Here is a 17,923-nt window from a genome sequence, read left to right on the forward strand (position 1 = left end):
GGGAACTGGGAATGACTGTGAGCATGCTGAGGGACACTGGGATATATTGGGAGTATCTGTTAACCATACTCAGGTGACTGGAACCACATTGGGAACAGGTGGGACCATGCTGGGAAGAACTGGGACCCCATGCTGGGGGTAACTGGGAGCGAGTGGGAATGACTGGGTGTACACTGGGGACAACTGGACATGACTGGGACCACGCTGGCAGGGACTGGGATGATCTGTGGATTGGCTGGCACTATACTAGGGATAACTGGGATCACACTGGGAGGAACAGGGAGTGACTGGAACCGTGCTAGGGGCTACTGGGATCCTACTGGGATCACAGTAGGAGAAGCTGGCCAATGCTGGGAGTGACTGGCATCATACTGGCAGGAACTGGGACTGCACTGAGGGTGACTGGGAGTGGCTGTGAGCAACTGGCATCAGGCTGGAAGCAACTCAGGGCAACTGGGGGTGACTGGGAGAGACTGAAACCACACTGGGGGTAAATGGGAGCAACTGGAACACTACTGGATGATCATGGGAGCAGCTGTGCCCATGCTGAGATCATACTGGGATCCTATGGGAAATAGCTGGGATCATACTGGGAGTGACTGGGAAGGTGCTGGCTCTGACTGGAACCATACTGGAAGCGACTGGGATCAACTGAGCCCACACTGGGAATGACAGGGAGTCACTCTGAGCATGACTGCAATAATGCTGGGAGTATCTGGGACTGACTGGGGTCATACTTGGGGGTGACTGGAACCATACTGGGAGTGACTACTGCTCCTGCTGGGGTCATCCTGGGAGCCACTGGGAACACACTTTGTGCAACTGCCAGAAACTGGGATCATGGTGGAGGCAACTGGGAGGAACTGGGAAAGACTGGGATCATTCTGCGCTAACTAGAACTGTACTAGGCCAACTGGAATATGCTGGGAGTGTCTGTGACCATACTGGGGGGACTGGAAGCACACAGGGAGCACCTGGGACCATGCTGGGGGCAACTGGGAATGAGCTGGACCTTGCTGAGAGGTACTGGGACTATTCTAGGGACAACTGGGATCATACTGGGAGGAACTGGGAACAACTGGAACTATACTGGAGGCAACTGGGATCACACTGGGATGACAGTGGCAGCAGCTGGGTCCATGCTGGGTGAGACTGGGATCACACTGAGGATGCTTGGAATCATACTGGGATTGACTGGGAATGGCTGTGAGCAACTGGAATCATGCTGACAGCAACTGGGGGGAAGTGGGAGTGACAGGGAGCATGCTGGGGGGACTGGGATATACTGGGAGAGACAGAGAGTCACTGGGATTATATTGGAGGCTCCTGGGGTCATTGACAGGGAGCAACTGGAATCACACTGGGGGCCACTGGCATCATACTGGGAGTGACTGGGAGTGATTTGAGTTACACTACAAGTGACTGGGATCATACTAGGAGTGACTGGGATTATACTGGGAGTGACTGGGATCATACTGGGAGTAGCTACAATTGGGCTGGGATTTTCCCACCTAAATTTGGGTTTTTTTCCTTTATCCCAATATTTCCCCCCTCATCCTCATGATCCCCCTCCCCCCGCTAATTATATTTGGCCTTATTTCGTTCCTTTTCCACCTAATTTTGATATTTTCCCACCTAATCTTGGTGTTTTGGGCCTTATCCCCTCACATTTTGACGTAATTTTGGTATTTTCACCTTATCCCAGTAATTTCCCCCTCATCCCAGTTGTTTTTCCACCTCATTTTCAGATTTTTTGCGTCAGCCCAGTATCTTCCCACCTTTTACCACATTTCAGTGTTTCCCCCCCTCATTTATTTTGTTTTTCACCCAATTTTGATATTTATCCCCTCATCCCAGTATTTTCTCATCTCATTTTGCTGGGTTTTTACCTCATTTCATTACTTATCCCCCTCTTTTTTTTTTTAGTTTTTCACCTCATTTTTATATTTTTCCCTTATCCCAGTGGTTTTTTCCTCATCCCGGTGTTTTCCCTCTTCATTTTGGCATTTCCCCCCTCATTTTGTGGTTTCTCCCCCGTCATTTCCCCCCCTCATTTTCCACTTTTCCCCTCATCCCACTCTTTTTCCACCCCATCCCCTCTGTTTTTCTACCTCAACCCGGTGTTTCTTCCCTCAGCCAGAGATTTTTCCGCCTCATTTTCCAACTTTTTCCCTCAGCCCGGAGCTTTTCCCGTCGCTTCTGGGGCTCTGAAAGCCCTGAGGGCAAAATGGCAGGAAGCCGCCGGGGGAGGGGGGGGCGGGGGGCGCATCTATGAGGGGGCGCAGCGCTATAGGGGCCTATAGAGGGTTTTTTATGGGGTCGCTGAGCCTTTTTATGGCTTTGAGCCCCTATAGAGAAGCCCTGAGGGGTTTCTGAAGGGATTCTATAGGATTTATAGATCTATAGAATCCCCTATAACTGCGGGACACCCCCGGCCCTTCTCCTTCCATTTCCGCTTCCCTCCAGAACCTTTTCACCGCCGCACTACCCGCGGTGCTCACAAATTGCGGTCCCCCCGGTGGCCACTTCCGGGTGGCGGCGGTGGCGCGGCCGTCGCTGTCGCCTGTCGCGACAGGGAGGAGGCCTGGCCCTGTCGGGGGTCGCCGCTCGCTGTCGCGATGAGGGTGGGGGCGGTGCTGCGGCTCTGCTCGCGCCCGGAGCTCCGGTACCAGCAGGGACAGCGGCCGGAGCCTGGAATCCGCGAGTATTTTTATTACGTAGATCACCAAGGACAGGTGAGGGGGGATTGGTAAGGGATCGATAAGGGATCGATAAGGGTTGGGGGGTCGGGAGGGGGTTCTGGGCAACGGATCCCGCCTGGATTCTGGACAGACCGCGAAAAAATCGCAGGGAGGATCCCACAGAAAACCCGGGAGGATCCTGATCAAATCCCAAAATAATTCCGGATTGTTGTAAATTGAGCCGACTATTTGCCAAGTAAAATCAATTGAGAATTTGTTGATTACAGCGGGCAAAGCAATAAGCAAATCAGCGCTGGGCGACAGGGGAGTCTCCGCTCCGCCACTGCCGCACTCTTCTGATATTTCGTGGAGTTCTTACACAGTCCTGCTTCCGGGTTGTTGTGTAGTACTCTGCATATTCTTCCTTTGTGTCTAGGTGGTCATAGTCCACCTCCCGGAGGTCTGAAGATGAAGGTTGGTATTTTTCCTTTGTCTGATTCCTGGAGTTTTAAGCTCAATCTACTGAGTTCCTGGAATCTTAAGTTTACTGAGCGGATAAGTTAATACTGTGTTATCAATCATAGCAAGCCCACCACCCAACAGTGTACTAAGCAGATAAACAAATGTTTGTGGAACCCATTGTCTTTGGTTTCACCTTCCTTATCCTTTTAAGTCTGGAAATTTATTAGGCAGCAGTCTTACTGGAATAACTTTGTCAGCTTTGATGAACAAACTTAAAGTTTTAACCCATTACAATTCCCCCCTTTTTGTTTTTTAACCATTTTGTTCATCAAATCGTTTCTGTTTGTTTATTTTTGTTTATTAAATCTTTGCAATTCCTGTCTAGCAAGTTCCAACATTTCGTCTTCTGAGTCTTGCTCGTACTTAGCCCTAACAAGCATAAGATGTGCAGCTTCCAAGCGTCCTCTTACTATAGCAATCAACTTATTGAATATACATGGCCCAAATGTAAGCCCAAGCACCAGTAAAATTAAGGGCCCTGCAATGGTAGACAGTAGCGTGGTTAACCAGGGAGAGTGGCTGAACCATGACTCGTACCAACTCTGGTGTGCTTTCCTTCCTTCCTTCCTTCCTTCCTTCCTTCCTTCCTTCCTTCCTTCCTTCCTTCCTTCCTTCCTTCCTTCCTTCCTTCCTTCCTTCCTTCCTTCCTTCCTTCCTTCCTTCCTTCCTTCCTTCCTTCCTTCCTTCCTTCCTTCCTTCCTTCCTTCCTTCCTTCCTTCCTTCCTTCCTTCCTTCCTTCCTTCCTTCCTTCCTTCCTTCCTTCCTTCCTTCCTTCCTTCCTTCCTTCCTTCCTTCCTTCCTTCCTTCCTTCCTTCCTTCCTTCCTTCTTTCCTTCCTTCCTTCCTTCCTTCCTTCCTTCTTTCTTCTTTCGTCTTCCAGCCATTTTCTTAGTTCTACCATGGTATCAATAACAACTCTGGTATGATCACCATAAGCACAGCATTCTTCCTTTAGCGCTACACACAGTCCACCCTGCTGTAAGAACAGCAGATGTAATCCTCTTCTAATTTGTAACACCACCTCTGATAAGGACCGTACGGACTTTACTAATCCATCAATAGCTTGTTTGATTCTGCTTAAGTCCTCCTCAACTGAAATTCTAAGCTCCCTAAATTCTTTGTGCTGAGTAATCAGTGAAGTCACCCCTGTGCCAGCCCCTACCCCCCCAGCTGTGAGGAGGGCAGCTATTGTCAATACCGTAAATGGTTCTCTTTTGACCAAGTAGTGTTCCCTTGTAGTGTGTTGGTCAATTACATAATCCATGGAATGATATATAATTCTAGGTATGATAGTCACTTGGATACAGTAGTCATTTGAATGGTTGAAGAATTTCAAAGATAAGCAGGGAGTTACTCCGATGCCCTGGCATACCCATTTTGTATTAGCAGCAGGCAGAAGCCATTCCGCAGGAGGTGTGCTGTCTTTTACTCGGATGATTTCCTCGCATAAGTGCTGCTTGTCTCTTGGTATAGCCCCTATACATCACCCTTTCCCTGTTACCTGGGAGAGTGTTATTCCCTGAGAATTAGTATTTTCTTTGTCCTGTTTCCAGTGACACTGACTAGGATTTGTCCCATTCACCCTTCTAGCTTTTGCAGTTACCCCAATTGCTTCATAGAAGGGAGGCTGGATATTATAACATAGCCAACACCCCTCAGTTAGGTTCGGGTTGGTCTTGTTTAGAATTCCAAAACTGGCTTGTATTACTTTCCACAAAGTGTTCTGCTCTGTTGTTTTATTCACTTGAGTGTTATCGATCTCTTCCCCAACTGTATTTAAGGAGTTGTCTTTGGTTGGGTCTGAGGTTCGACCTATGCTCACTTCTGGATTCAGTACCGGATTCGGTCCCACTGGTTCCGGGTCCGGTGGAGCTATCTCTTAATAGCAAATAGACTGCCAGGATCCTTCCCGGCTACTGCAAATTGGACACTCCAGGTTTTCCCTATTAACCACGAGGCATCTGCTAGCCTCTGGGTAGTAATGTTCAAATACTTGCAAACATTCCCCGTTGGTGGTTGATCCCCAGTGTCGATATAGTTGTGAAGTGTAGGTTGAGTGCAACCTTTAGGTCCCCAAATGACTCCAATGTACTCGTCTTTCCACGGTGGTAGCCATCCACTGGCTATTGTTTCACAGCCCCAGTAGGTACAATAATAATGACCTGGGTAGTTACAATATCCTTTCCCTGGGTTAGCAGCAGGACACATATAAAATGCTACAGTTCGGTTTTGGTACCAGTAAGGGGTTAAAGACCCAACCGGTAATTGAAACGTGGGTGCCCCTGGTGTAACTATAGTTTGAATCACCTTAGAGTCCTCCCATCGTGTGAGTGACCATTTAAAAGATTGGTGTTCAGCTCCTTTTGCACCCACCCACTCAGGTGGTAACATACATAAGGGGAAAACCAGAACCTGCCAGAACAGATGGTAGTTGTTGCCTCCGGATTGAAATATTTGCCAATTCATTCCCCAATTCAGTGACTGTGCCCCTTTTCTTTTTAGGAGTTCATGCTCGGCCTGTTCCATAATCTTTCTCTTTGTTAGGTTAGAATCGATTCCTCCACAGGTACTTACCACTCTGCCTTTGCTCGTCAACTTGGTTGCCTCGAGCTATGAGAGAGGTAAAGTCTTCTCGGCAGCAGAGGTATTTCTTCAGTGATAACCTATCACTGTTATGCTGTTTCAGAGAGAGAGCTCATGACCCAAGGGTACGAAGGATCGGATTACAGCTTATTATCATAGCACCGTCTATGATTTTTCCAAGAACTTGACTCCCCCCTTTTTCTTTTGTGGCTGATTCCACCGTCTATCCTGACAAGTTTTACATCGACACCATCAACAACCCTCCTATTGTTTCCGGAGTTTTAAGTCTCCTGGGGCACTGGTTACTTTCCAGTTCGTAGTAGGCTTAGGCACTGGTCCTTTGATTCGGCTAGCATGCGTCCAGCCTCTCTCCGCCGTCCTGACTGCTGTCTCTGTAGTGAGTAAAACAAGATAAGGTCCTTCCCATTGTGGGGTTAATGAAGTCTCTTTCCATGATTTAATTAATATCCAATGACCCGGCTGGATCTGGTGCAACTGAAGTTCCAGTGGTGGTCTTTGGGCTATCATGCCCTTTTTCCACAGTTGTTCCCTATATCGCATTAGGGTGGTCAAGTAGGTATTAACCTGCTGGTCCCTGAGGCTGGGGTGGTCTTGGGGTGTATTTAAGTTGTAAGGCATCCAGTACAGCATTTTGAAGGGGGAAACCTCCACATCAGCCCTAGGTTGGGTTCTAATATTTAATAGTGCCAATGGTAAACACTTGATCCATGACGACTTTGTTTCTATCATCAGTTTAGTGAGTTGTTTCTTTATTTCCCTATTAATCCTCTCAACTCTTCCTGAGCTTTGAGGGTGCCACGGAGTGTGATGGTCCCATTGTATCCCCATTATTTTCATTACTTCCTGAATGACTTTAGACACAAAATGTGGTCCTCTATCAGAGTCAATTACTTCCGTGACCCCATATCTTGGTATAATATTTTCAAGCAAAATTTTAATTACTGTTTGTGCAGTTGTCCTGGTAGTTGGAAAGGCTTCCACAAAGTGCGTTAAGTGGTCTACTAGGACTAGCAGGTATCGGTATCTCCCTACCTTAGGTAATTCAGTAAAGTCAGTCTGGATGTGTGAGAATGGCCTATAGGCGAGAGGTCTGCCCCCGAAAGGATGTTCTCGAAGATAAGCTTTGTTTACTTTTAAGCAGGTTACATATCCTCTGACTACCTGTTTTGCTATGTTAAATACCCCTACACACATATATTTTGTTCCAAATTGATCTACCAAGGCTTGTGTTCCCCAATGTGTCTGCTCATGCAGTTTCTGTAGGATTCCCCGTGCCACTGCCTTTGGAACAATAGTTCTACCATCTGGAAGTTTCCACTCATGGTTAGAGTTCTCTTTTAAGCCCATTTGCAACAGTTTTTCCTTCTCTGCTGTAGTAAAACTATAAATATAACAATCTTTCCTGATGGCGTTGACAATATTCTGCACCTGGTTTGTAACAAATGCATTCTATGCCATCTGCCCCCTATGCTCCATAACATCTGCCACAAGACATTTCTTCTAGGCGGTCCCCACAGGCTTTGCACTTCTTCCTTTCCTCCAGGGGGTCCCCATTATAGTAGTCTGGGCAGCAGAGGCAATATTCCCAATCTTCGACTCCACACAATTTATATTTCTTTTCCCTCACTCTCAGTGTTAATACTGATACTGCGGCACGTTTTGCCTCTTGATCTGCTAAATTATTTCCCCGGATTCGAAAATCTAATCCCTTCTGATGTCCCCTAAATGTACTACTGCAATCCTTTTCGGTCCCCTTAGAGCCTGGAGCACTTGTTTAATTAGTTCTTTAATTAGTTCTTTCCCTGTGAATTAATTAATCCCCTTTCTTCCCATATTTTCCCAAACGTGTGCATGACCCCGTATGCATACCTTGAATCAGTGTAAATTGTGCCAGTTTTATTTTGCTACCTTTTTAAGGGCCTGTAATACCGCATACAGCTCACATGCTTGAGCTGACCAAGATTTATTCAGCTGCCCAGATTACAGTACCTCATAATTCTTTCCACCAATTACAGCATACCCAGACATTCTCTTTCCCTCCACCACTCTAGATGACCCATCTACAAATAGTTTTTCCCCTTCTTCAAGTTCCTCTTCTTCTAAATCTGGTCTAATCTTGGTCTGTTCTTCAATAGTCGTCATACAGTCGTGAGTCAACTGATTCTCCTTGGGTTCCCCATACAAGAATTGAGCAGGGTTTCGCAAGCTCGTAACCTCTAAAGTTAATTTCGGGGACTCTAACAAGATTCCTTCATATTTTAATAACCTGGAGTCCGTAATCCATTTTTCTGCTTTTTGTTGTAGTATTCCTCTAATGTTGTGGGGAGATAGAACTTTCAACTCCCCATTAAAAGTAATCTTATTTGCCTCTTCCACTAGTAATGCACAAGCCACTATTGCCTGTAGGCAAGTAGGCCATCCCCTACTTACAGGGTCCAGTAATTTCGACAGGTATCCTATGGGATTCTTTTTCCCCGCCTATTCCTGTGTAAGTACCCCATAAGCCGTGCCATCTCTGTGTTAATGAATAAATAAAAGGGCCTTTTTAGGTCCGGCAAACTCAATACTGGAGCTGCAACTAGGTCTTGTTGCAGTTCCTCTAATTGTAATTGGTCATTTTCATCTCATTTCAGTAAGCCCTCATGACTTAATTTGTTGTACAAAAACTTTACTTTACTACTGTAATTTTCGATCCATTGTCTACAGTACCCCACCAGACCCAACAACTGCCTTACTTATCTCTTACTTTTTTGGGGAAGGGAGTGAGAGGATCCCTTTAACCCTCTCAGGGTCTATTTTCTTCTCTCCCTTTTTCAAGTAATGTCCTAAGTATTTTACCTCCTCCTCCACAAATTGTAGTTTGATTTTGAAACCTTGAGCCTCTTTAGAGCCGAAAATTTCAATAGTTTAACACTCTCTGTTCTAACCATATCTTCCTCCTTTCCTGCAATGAGATTGTCTACGTATTGAATCAAATTTACCCCCTCTCCTAACTGATATTCCTGGAGTATTTGCTCTAAAGCCTGGCCAAATAAATTCGGGGACTCAATAAATCCTTGAGGTGATACCGTCCACCTCAATTGCTGTCTTCTGTGCGTCTCTGGGTCTTCCCACTCGAAAGCAAAGAAATCCCGACATTTCTCGTCTAGCGGACATGTCCAAAATGCATCTTTGAGATCGATTACACTATACCAAACATTCTCGGGTCCTAATCTACTTAGGAGAATGTGGGGGTTTGCTACTACTGGAAACCGAGTCACAGTTCTTTTGTTAATTTCCCTTAAGTCATGGACTAGCTGGTACGTCCCATCAGGTTTCTTAACTGGTAAAATGGGAGTATTAAAAGGCGACATACAAGGTTCTAAAAGTCCTTTGCTTATTAGTTGGTCAATTTCAGCTTTTAATCCTTTTCTGCTTTCTGGGGGAATTGGGTATTGTTTCACCCGTACCGGGACCTCGGGGTCCTGTATGGTAACAAAGAAGGGTGGAATATTTAACCGCCCCACACTATCAGGGGTGTACCACACCTCAGGATTAATCCTCTTCTCGTCCTTCACTCTGATGGGGCACAATCTGACCTTTAGTTCTTCGTTCTTTACTTCTATAGTTATTCCCAATTCGACAATTAGATCTCTCCCCAAAAGGTTAAAATCTGTCTCAGGAACCAAAAGAAAATCCCCCACCCCTATCCTGATTTCTGTTTCTATTAGAACTTCTTTGATAATTGGAACTTCAAATGGTTCCCCTTTTGCCCCTATTACTACAACAGTTTCCTGGGAAATTTTACACCCTGCAGGTAAAATTAGAACAGTTGATCTTTCAGCTCCTGTATCTACCATGAATTCATATTCTTGACGCTGGGGACCTATTCTAAGTTTTACCAAGGGCTCTTGATGTTTATTGTATGTCCCCAGCAGATAGAGCCCCTGACGCCCCTAATCTTCTTGAAACATTCTCTCATCCCTCTTCTTCTTGCAGCATTCTCTCTTAAAGTGTCCTTTATTCCCACAGTAAAAACAAACACTCTTCCTTCCTTCAATACTTGGAGCTCCAGCTCCTTCCTTTTTTTCTCCTTGGAACATTTGTCCCTTATAATCCAACTCTCTTCTTTCCCTGACAGCCACGGCCATCATCCTAATCTGTCTTTTATGTCCTTCATCATCCCTTCTTACATACACCTTCTGAACTTCCCTTAGGAGTTCATCCAAACCCCTGTCCTCCCAGTGATACAGTTTTTCAAGTTTTTTCATCCCATGATTTAGCTACAAAGTGCATCTTTAGAAAAGATTGTCCTGCTGGACTATCTGGGTCCAGTCCTGAATACATCTGCATATTTGGCCTAAGTCTTTCTAACCGATCTGTAGGGGTTTTATCTTTCTTCTGCCTCTCATTGATTGCTTTGTCGATGTTTTGTCCCCTCGGGACTGCCTCCCTTACTCCTTGGATAATTATGGTTCTCAAGTCCTGCATATGAGTTCTATGCACCAGGTCCTGATGGTTCCAATTAGGGTTCTGCAGGGGCCATTTAGTATCTGCACTCAGACCCTGGACATGTTGTGCATCCCAAATGTGCATTCCTGCCCTCCGAATCATGTTTTTCTCCTCAGTAGTAAAAAGAATACTCAGTAATTGATTGTATTTCTTCGCAAGTGTAGGTATTAGGGCCTAAAAATTGATCCAGTCTTTCGGCTACTCCCAGTGGGTCTTCCAATAACTTGCCCATGTCCTTCTTAAATTCTCTGACATCCCCTGAATTAAGGGGAACTGATATAAACCCAATTCCAGCTTGAGCACCCCCCATTGGCATTTCCCTTAGGGGATAGAGGTTGAGCCTTTTGTTTTTACTTAGAGTCAGTGGTCCCCTTTGCTCACTAGGTGGCTCCCTTTGCTCGAGAGTCTCTGGGCCATCAGGATAACCGTCTGGGAAGGGGAGGGGATCTTCATCCTGTCTCTCTGTTTGAAAAGGGGGTGCATTTGGAGGGGTATATGGGGGTGGGATTAAGAGAACTTCCTCCTTTTTCTTATTTTTCTTTTTATAATTTACGCCTCCACCCCTCTCCCTTAGAGGGTATATTTGTATTAAATTACTTGGTCTTTCAACCCAAACCCCTGCATAATAGGTTTCTTTCTTATTAAGATGGGGCTTTGAATTCACCCATATATTTAAATCCTGTCGGACCTAGTACTCTTCCGATCCGAATATGGGCCAATATACCCCTGGGGATATTTCCTTCCCGCCCCAGATTTCTACACAATAGTGAATCATCCTGGTCTTATCTTTACCCTTCGTGCTAGGGTAATGTTCCCAATTATCTAACATGAATCCCAGCGGACTGTCTCTAGGCACTGGGGGCAGTTTATCAAGTTTATCAGATACAGACGGCTTACTTCTTGTCTGTCCCATCCTCTGGAGTACGCTCGCCCCGTCTTATGGAGTACACTCACACAATAAATCTGCTTTCACTTCCCCTGGTTCGTGGTCCATGTTCTCACGAACAGTAGGAAACGCACTACTGAGGGTCCGCAATCGCTTGGGGAATCTGAGCTGCCAGTTCCCCTATCACTCGCAACACTCCAGGTTACCCAACCCAGACTGAATGGCTACCGCATGATACTCACGCGTCCTGCGTCCTTGTCCGGACCTTTGTGCACAAAGTTTACAGGGTCGACCAGTTCCCTTTGCTTAATGCCTTAAATTTTGGTTCATCGGTAGGGTAGAAGCGAAAAGTCGGACCCGAGGCCACCAGAGACGGGGCGCCTCCTCGGTAAAATCCGCCCTCCGCAGTTATCCTATCCAAGTCACAGCACCAAATTTGTTATAAATTGAGCTGACGATTTGCCAAGTAAAATCAATTGAGAATTTATTGATAACAGTGGGCAAAGCAATAAGCAAATCAGCGCTGGGCGACAGGGGAGTCTCCGCTCCGCCACTGCCGCACTCTTCTGATATTTCGTGGAGTTCTTACACAGTCCTGCTTCCGGGTTGTTGTGTAGTACTCTGCGTATTTTTCCTTTGTGTCTAGGTGGTCATAGTCCACCTCCTGGAGGTCTGAAGATGAAGGTTGGTATTTTTCCTTTGTCTGATTCCTGGAGTTTTAAGCTCAATCTACTGAGTTCCTGGAATCTTAAGTTTACTGAGCGGATAAGCTAATACTGTGTTATCAATCATAGCAAGCCCACCACCCAACAGTGTACTAAGCAGATAAACAAATGTTTGTGGAACCCATTGTCTTTGGTTTCACCTTCCTTATCCTTTTAAGTCTGGAAATTTATTAGGCAGCAGTCTTACTGGAATAACTTTGTCAGCTTTGATGAGCAAACTTAAAGTTTTAACCCATTACATGGATTAAACCCAGATTAAACCCTGATTAAACCCAGATTAAACCTGTATCAAATGCAAATAAATCCCAAACAAATCCCAGCTGGATCCTGGCCAGATCCCACACAAATCCCGCCCAGATTCCAAAGGAATCCCAAAAAAACCTTTCCATGGACTCGGGGCAGATCCCAAAACAATCCTAAAATTTCCGGGGCAAATCCCAGCTGGATCCCCTTAAAAAAAACCACCAAAAGGATCCAGGACAGATCCCAAATGCATCCCAGAGATAAATTCCAGGTTTTTTGGGGAAAACTCGCCCTTTTCCTGCTTTTTCTGCAGCTTTTCCTGGATGACACCAAAGTCAAGAACTTCGTCACCTGCTTCAAAGGTACTGCCCTAATTAACCTGATTAATTTAATCTCTTGTTATTTTGGAGCTGAATATTTATTTGGATTTGGTTATTAATTGAGATTTGAGCCTTCATTAGGATTTAATCCTTAATTTTAGGTGGGACTGCCTAATTTGCATATAAATATTTCATTAATTAATAATTTCCTCGGTCATTAATTTCCCTAATTATTAAATCCTGAATTAATTATTTGCCTAATTAGTTAATTAAGAAATATTTATTAAGTTAAAAAATTAATTTTTATGAAGCATTTTCCCTTCCCAATTCTTCTTTCCCTTCCCAATTCTTCCTTTCCTTCATCCATAAAATTCCCAAAAAACTTCACAAAAACCTCCAAAAAACCCTGGAAAAACAAAACAAAAAAAATCCACAAAAACCACCAGAAAACCCCCAAAAAACCCAACAAAAAAACCTCAAAACAACACTGGGAAAACACTCAAAAAACCCCAAAAAAACTAAAAAAAAAAAAGTGTGAAAAAAACCCCAAAACCCACAAAAATCACCAATAAAAATCTCCAAATAACCACCGGAAAAACCTGCAAAAAAGCCCCCCAAAAAAACACCACAAAACCCCCAAAATACAGTTTTGAAAACCCAGAAAATGGCCAGAAAAACACCAGAAAATGGCCAGAAAAAAAACCAAACCAAAAACCAACTAAAAAAACCCAAAAGGCCCCAGAGACCACCTCACAAATCACCACAAAAACCCCAAAAAGACCCTGGAAAAACCCAAAAAAAACCCACAAAAAAAAAAAAAAAAAATTTACAAAAGCCACCAGAACCCCCCCCAAAAATCCTACCAAAAAAAACGCCCAAAGCAACACTGGAAAAACCCTCAAAAACCCCCAAAACCCACTACAGAAATTACCAATAAAAAACCCCAAATAACTGCTGGAAAAACCTGCAAAAAAGCCCCCTGAAAAATCCAAAAAACACCACAAAAACCCTGAAATACATTGTAAAAAACACAGAAAAGCAAAAAAAAAAAAAAAAAAAAAAAAAAAAAAAAAACACCAGAAAACTGTCAGAAAAAAAAAAACCTAAAAAAAAAAAATCCAAAAGGCCTCAGAAACCACCTCACAATTCACCACAAAAATCCCAAAAAGACCCTGGAAAAACCCAAAAAAACCCACAAAAAATCTTCACAAAAACCACCAGAAAATCCAAAAAACCCCACCAAAAAACCCCACAAACAACACTGGAAAACGCTCAAAAAAAAGCCTCAAAAAATCCCCAAAACTCACTACAAAAATCACCAATAAAAACCCAAATAACCGCTTGAAAAACCCTCAATAAAGTCCCTGAAAAATCCAAAAAAAACCCACAAAAACCCCACAAAACATTGAAAAAAAAACCCAGAAAAACCCCAAAAAACCACCAGAAAACTACCAGAAAAAAACCTAAAAAAAATCCCTAAAGGCCTCAGAAATCACCACAAAACCCTCCAAAAGACGCTGCAAGAACCCAAAAAACCCCACCAAATAAAACCTTCAAAAAACCCCAAAAAAGCCTCAAAAAACCCCAAAACCCACTACAAAAACCACCAACCCCCACCCCCCCCCCCCAAATAACCACTGGAAAACCCTGCAAAAAAGCCCCCAAAAATCCAAGAAACACCACAAAACTCCCAAGATACATTGAATCAAAATCCAGAAATGCCCTAAAAAAAACAGACAACCGCAAGAAATAAAAACCTAGAGAAACCTAAAAAAACCCCAAAAGGCCCCAGAAACCACCTCACAAATCACCACAAAAACCCAAAAAAACCCACTGGAAAACCAGAAAAACCATCAAGTAAACATAAAAAGCCCCCAAAACGATACAGAAAAACTCCAGAACAACTGAAAAATCCCTCTATGAAAGGCTAAAAAAAAAAACAACCCAAAAAACACCAAAGAAACACCCCAAAAACAACACTGGAAAAGCCCCCCAAGAAACTCTGGAAAACCCACCAAAAAACCTCCAAAACCTCCACAAAAACCCCAAAACTCTCAATAAACTCAATTTAAAAACTCAAAATACCCCAATAAAAATCCTTAATAAACCACTTGAAAATCCCCCAAAAAACCCAAAAAGATGCCAGAAAAAAAACAAAAACCACCCTGAAACCCCTAAAAAAACTCCACGAAACTTACCAAAAAACCAACAGAAAACCTCCTAAAATCCACCAGAAAAGCCAAAAAGATCTCAACAAAAACCTCTTAAAAAATCTCTAAAATCCATCCACAAAACCAAAAAACCTACCAAAAAAAAATCCCCAAAACCACCAATAATCACCCAAAAAAAAACCCCCAAAAAGACACCAGAAAAACCCCCAAAACCACCACACAAACTTCCAAAAAACCGCCAAAGACCCCAAAAAGACACTGGAAAACTCCAAAGAAATTTCAAAATACCAATGGAAAAACACCCAAAAAACCTGGGAAAAAACCTAAAAACCCCCCAAAAATGCAAAAACTGACCAAAAAATATTGCATGGAAAGCACCAAAAAAGACCCCAAAAAAACTTCACAGAAACCTCCAAAAAATTCAATAAAACCTCCAAAATACCTTCCAAAACCAATAGAAAAACCACCGGAAAAACCCCCAAAACCACCAAAAAAATATGAAAAAACCCCAAAAATCCACCAGAAAAGCCCAAAAAATCTCCACCAAAACCCATCAACGAAACCACATGAACCCATGGAAAAAAAGCCCAAAACCACCAGAAAAACTTCAAAAAACCCACAAAACCACTCCAGAAGCGCAACAGAAAAACCCCAAAGAAACCCCAATATACTATTGGAAAAACCTTTAAAAACTCCTAAAAAACAACTCAAAAATCACAAAAAAAATTCCAGAAAACTCCACTAATAATGCTTCAAAAATCATGACAAAACCACCAAAAAATGGCAGAAAACCATCTAAAACACCCAAAAAAACTGCCAAAAAACACCAAAAAAATCCTCAAAAAACCCTACTAAACCACTATTAAAAAATACTGGAAAAACCCGACATAAGACAGGAAAACCCTAAAAGAAAAACCAAAAAACCACCACATAAAACCTCAAAAAAAGCCCCATAAGACCCCAAAGAGGCACCAGAAAAACCCCAAAGAAACCCACAAATACCATAGGAAAAACCCCAAAAATCACCCAAAAAACCTGGAAAAAATCTCAAAAATCACCTAAATCCAGAAAAACCACCAATAAAACCCAAGAAAATCTCAATAAAAAGCCCCCAAAAATGGCAAAAACCCATCCAAAACCCACCAAAAAACAGTCAAAAACCACCAGAAATGCCTACTAAATCATTATGAAAAACCACTTGAAAAACCCCAAATAAGACAGGAAAAACTCCCCAGAAAACCCCAAAATGACCACTAAAACCACCAAAACACCATTAAAAACTCCCCAAACAAATCTCCACATAAACCCCAAAAAAACCACAAAGAAGCATCCAAAACACGCCCAAAATTGGCAAAAAACTCGCTAAAAAGCCCTACAAAACTACCAAAAAACCACCACAAAACCCCCAAATTAGACTAGAAACCCCCCCCAAAAAAACCCCAAAAAGACACAAAAAACCCCCTAGAAACACCACAAAAACCTCAAAAAGAGGTTTTTTTTACCTGCAAAAGACTCCAGAGTAGCACCAGAAAAACCCTAAAGAAACCCCAAATACCTCTCAAAAAACCCCAAAAAACACTCAAAAAGACACTAGAAAACCCTCAAAAACCCCCCAAAAACCTGAAAAATAAGGGAAAAATTACCAAAAAAGATCCCAAAAAACCACCAATAACACCCCAAAAATTCTCCCTGAAATCCCGAAAAAATTGTGAAAAACCATCCAAAAGAACCCATAAACCATCCAAAAAGTGACCGAAAAACCCTACTAAGCCTCTATTAAAAAACACTGGGAAAAGCCAAAATAAGACTGGAAAAACACCAAAAACAACCCTAAAACCACTATAAAGATACCAAAAGACACTGAAAACACCCTACAAATAAAACCCAGAAAACCATCAGGAAACCCCAAAAATCTCCACAAATTCTCCACAAAATCACCAAAGAAAACCTCTTTACACAGCCCCCCCTAAATCCCTGTCACTGATCCTGGAATTTTTCCCCCAGACGTCGGATTCCTCTCCTTCTTCTTCCGGCACCTGGAGCGGAACCGCAGCGGGCGTTACCAGGAGCACTTCCCCTTCCTGTCGCGCTGCGGCCGCGAGCGGAATTTCCTTCGCTGCTCCGACCTTCCCGTGGTTTTCACCCAAATCCTGCCCGGCCCCGGTGGCAATTCCCTGCTGTCCTACTGCGGGGGCGGCTCCAAGCTGGTGGTGCCCTTCCAGCCGGGAATGTTGGCCGTGTGCCCGCGCAATGGGCGCCTCTACCACCCAGCGCCGGAGAGGGTCGGTGGCGTTGGGTTGGTGCGTTGGGCCCTGGCCCAAGAGTTGAGCTCGGGGTTTCGCTTCCAGGATGGGCCCCAGCAGCCCCCGACGCATTTGCTTTGGCAGGGGAAGGAGCATCGGCTCTCTGGGGAAATCCTGGGAATGCTGCGGGCAGAGAAATCGGGATCGGAGGTGGGAGCTGCAATTTCCGCCTCGTGAACCGCTGAAAATCGGAATAAACTCGGTCCTACAGTCATTAAATTCACTGGTTAATTAATTGTAGACTCTATTTTTGATTTAAATAATTAATTTCAGCAAGCATTTCCTTTCCCAATTCTGCTTTTCTGTCATCTCTAAAATTCTCAGAAAACCCCCAAAAAATTCCATGAAAACTGCCAAAAAACTCCCAAAAAACATCGGAAAAAGACCCAAAAAGACACTGGAAAAACCCTAAAAACTACCACCCTAAAAACCCTAAAAACATCATTTAAATAAACCCAAAAAAACCTCCCAAAAACCCACTGGAAAACTCAAAAAACCCCTCCTAAAATAACCCCAAAAAGACACTGAAAAAATACCAAAAACCACCACCAAAACCCTAAAAAAAGCCACCAAAAAGCCCACTAGAAAACCCCAAATAGAAGTCCATAAAAAACTCAAAAAAACCCCAAATAACCACAGGAAAACACCAGGAAAACCCAAAAAACTCCAAAAGACCACCAAAAAACCTACCAAACAACCCCAAAAAACACTGGAGAACTCCAAAAACAACAACAAAAGAACACCAAAAAAAACCACCCAAAAGACCACCAAGAAAGCCCCAACCCCCCCCCCCCCCCTAAACCCACTGGAAAACTCAAAAGTAAACCCCAAAAAAATCCCAAAACAACACTGAAAAAATACCAAAAACCACCACCAAAACCCTAAAAAAGCCACTAAAAAACAACCCAAAAAACCCCAGTAAACCCCAAAATAAACTCCATAAAAACCCCCAAAAACGACCCCAAATAACCACAGGAA

At 43.7% G+C, this 17,923-nt stretch overlaps 1 protein-coding gene across 2 annotated transcripts; it reads left to right on the plus strand.

The window, feature by feature from the left end:
- Window positions 1-2,502: 2,502 nt before the first annotated feature.
- On the plus strand, window positions 2,503-17,180 carry C32H8orf82 (chromosome 32 C8orf82 homolog). Of its 2 annotated transcripts, none has more exons than XM_059491198.1 (3): window positions 2,503-2,735; window positions 12,465-12,513; window positions 16,647-17,180. In XM_059491198.1, exons 1-3 carry the CDS (start codon window positions 2,619-2,621, stop codon window positions 17,120-17,122), a joined length of 642 nt encoding a protein of 213 aa, XP_059347181.1. In that variant the 5' UTR covers window positions 2,503-2,618; the 3' UTR covers window positions 17,123-17,180. The 2 variants fall into 2 exon arrangements, with proteins under 2 accessions (XP_059347181.1, XP_059347182.1); XM_059491199.1 differs by lacking the exon at window positions 2,503-2,735 and adding an exon at window positions 11,643-11,867.
- Window positions 17,181-17,923: the final 743 nt, after the last annotated feature.

This window comes from Ammospiza nelsoni, chromosome 32 (assembly GCF_027579445.1).
Source record: "Ammospiza nelsoni isolate bAmmNel1 chromosome 32, bAmmNel1.pri, whole genome shotgun sequence".
NCBI classification, from domain to species: domain Eukaryota; kingdom Metazoa; phylum Chordata; class Aves; order Passeriformes; family Passerellidae; genus Ammospiza; species Ammospiza nelsoni.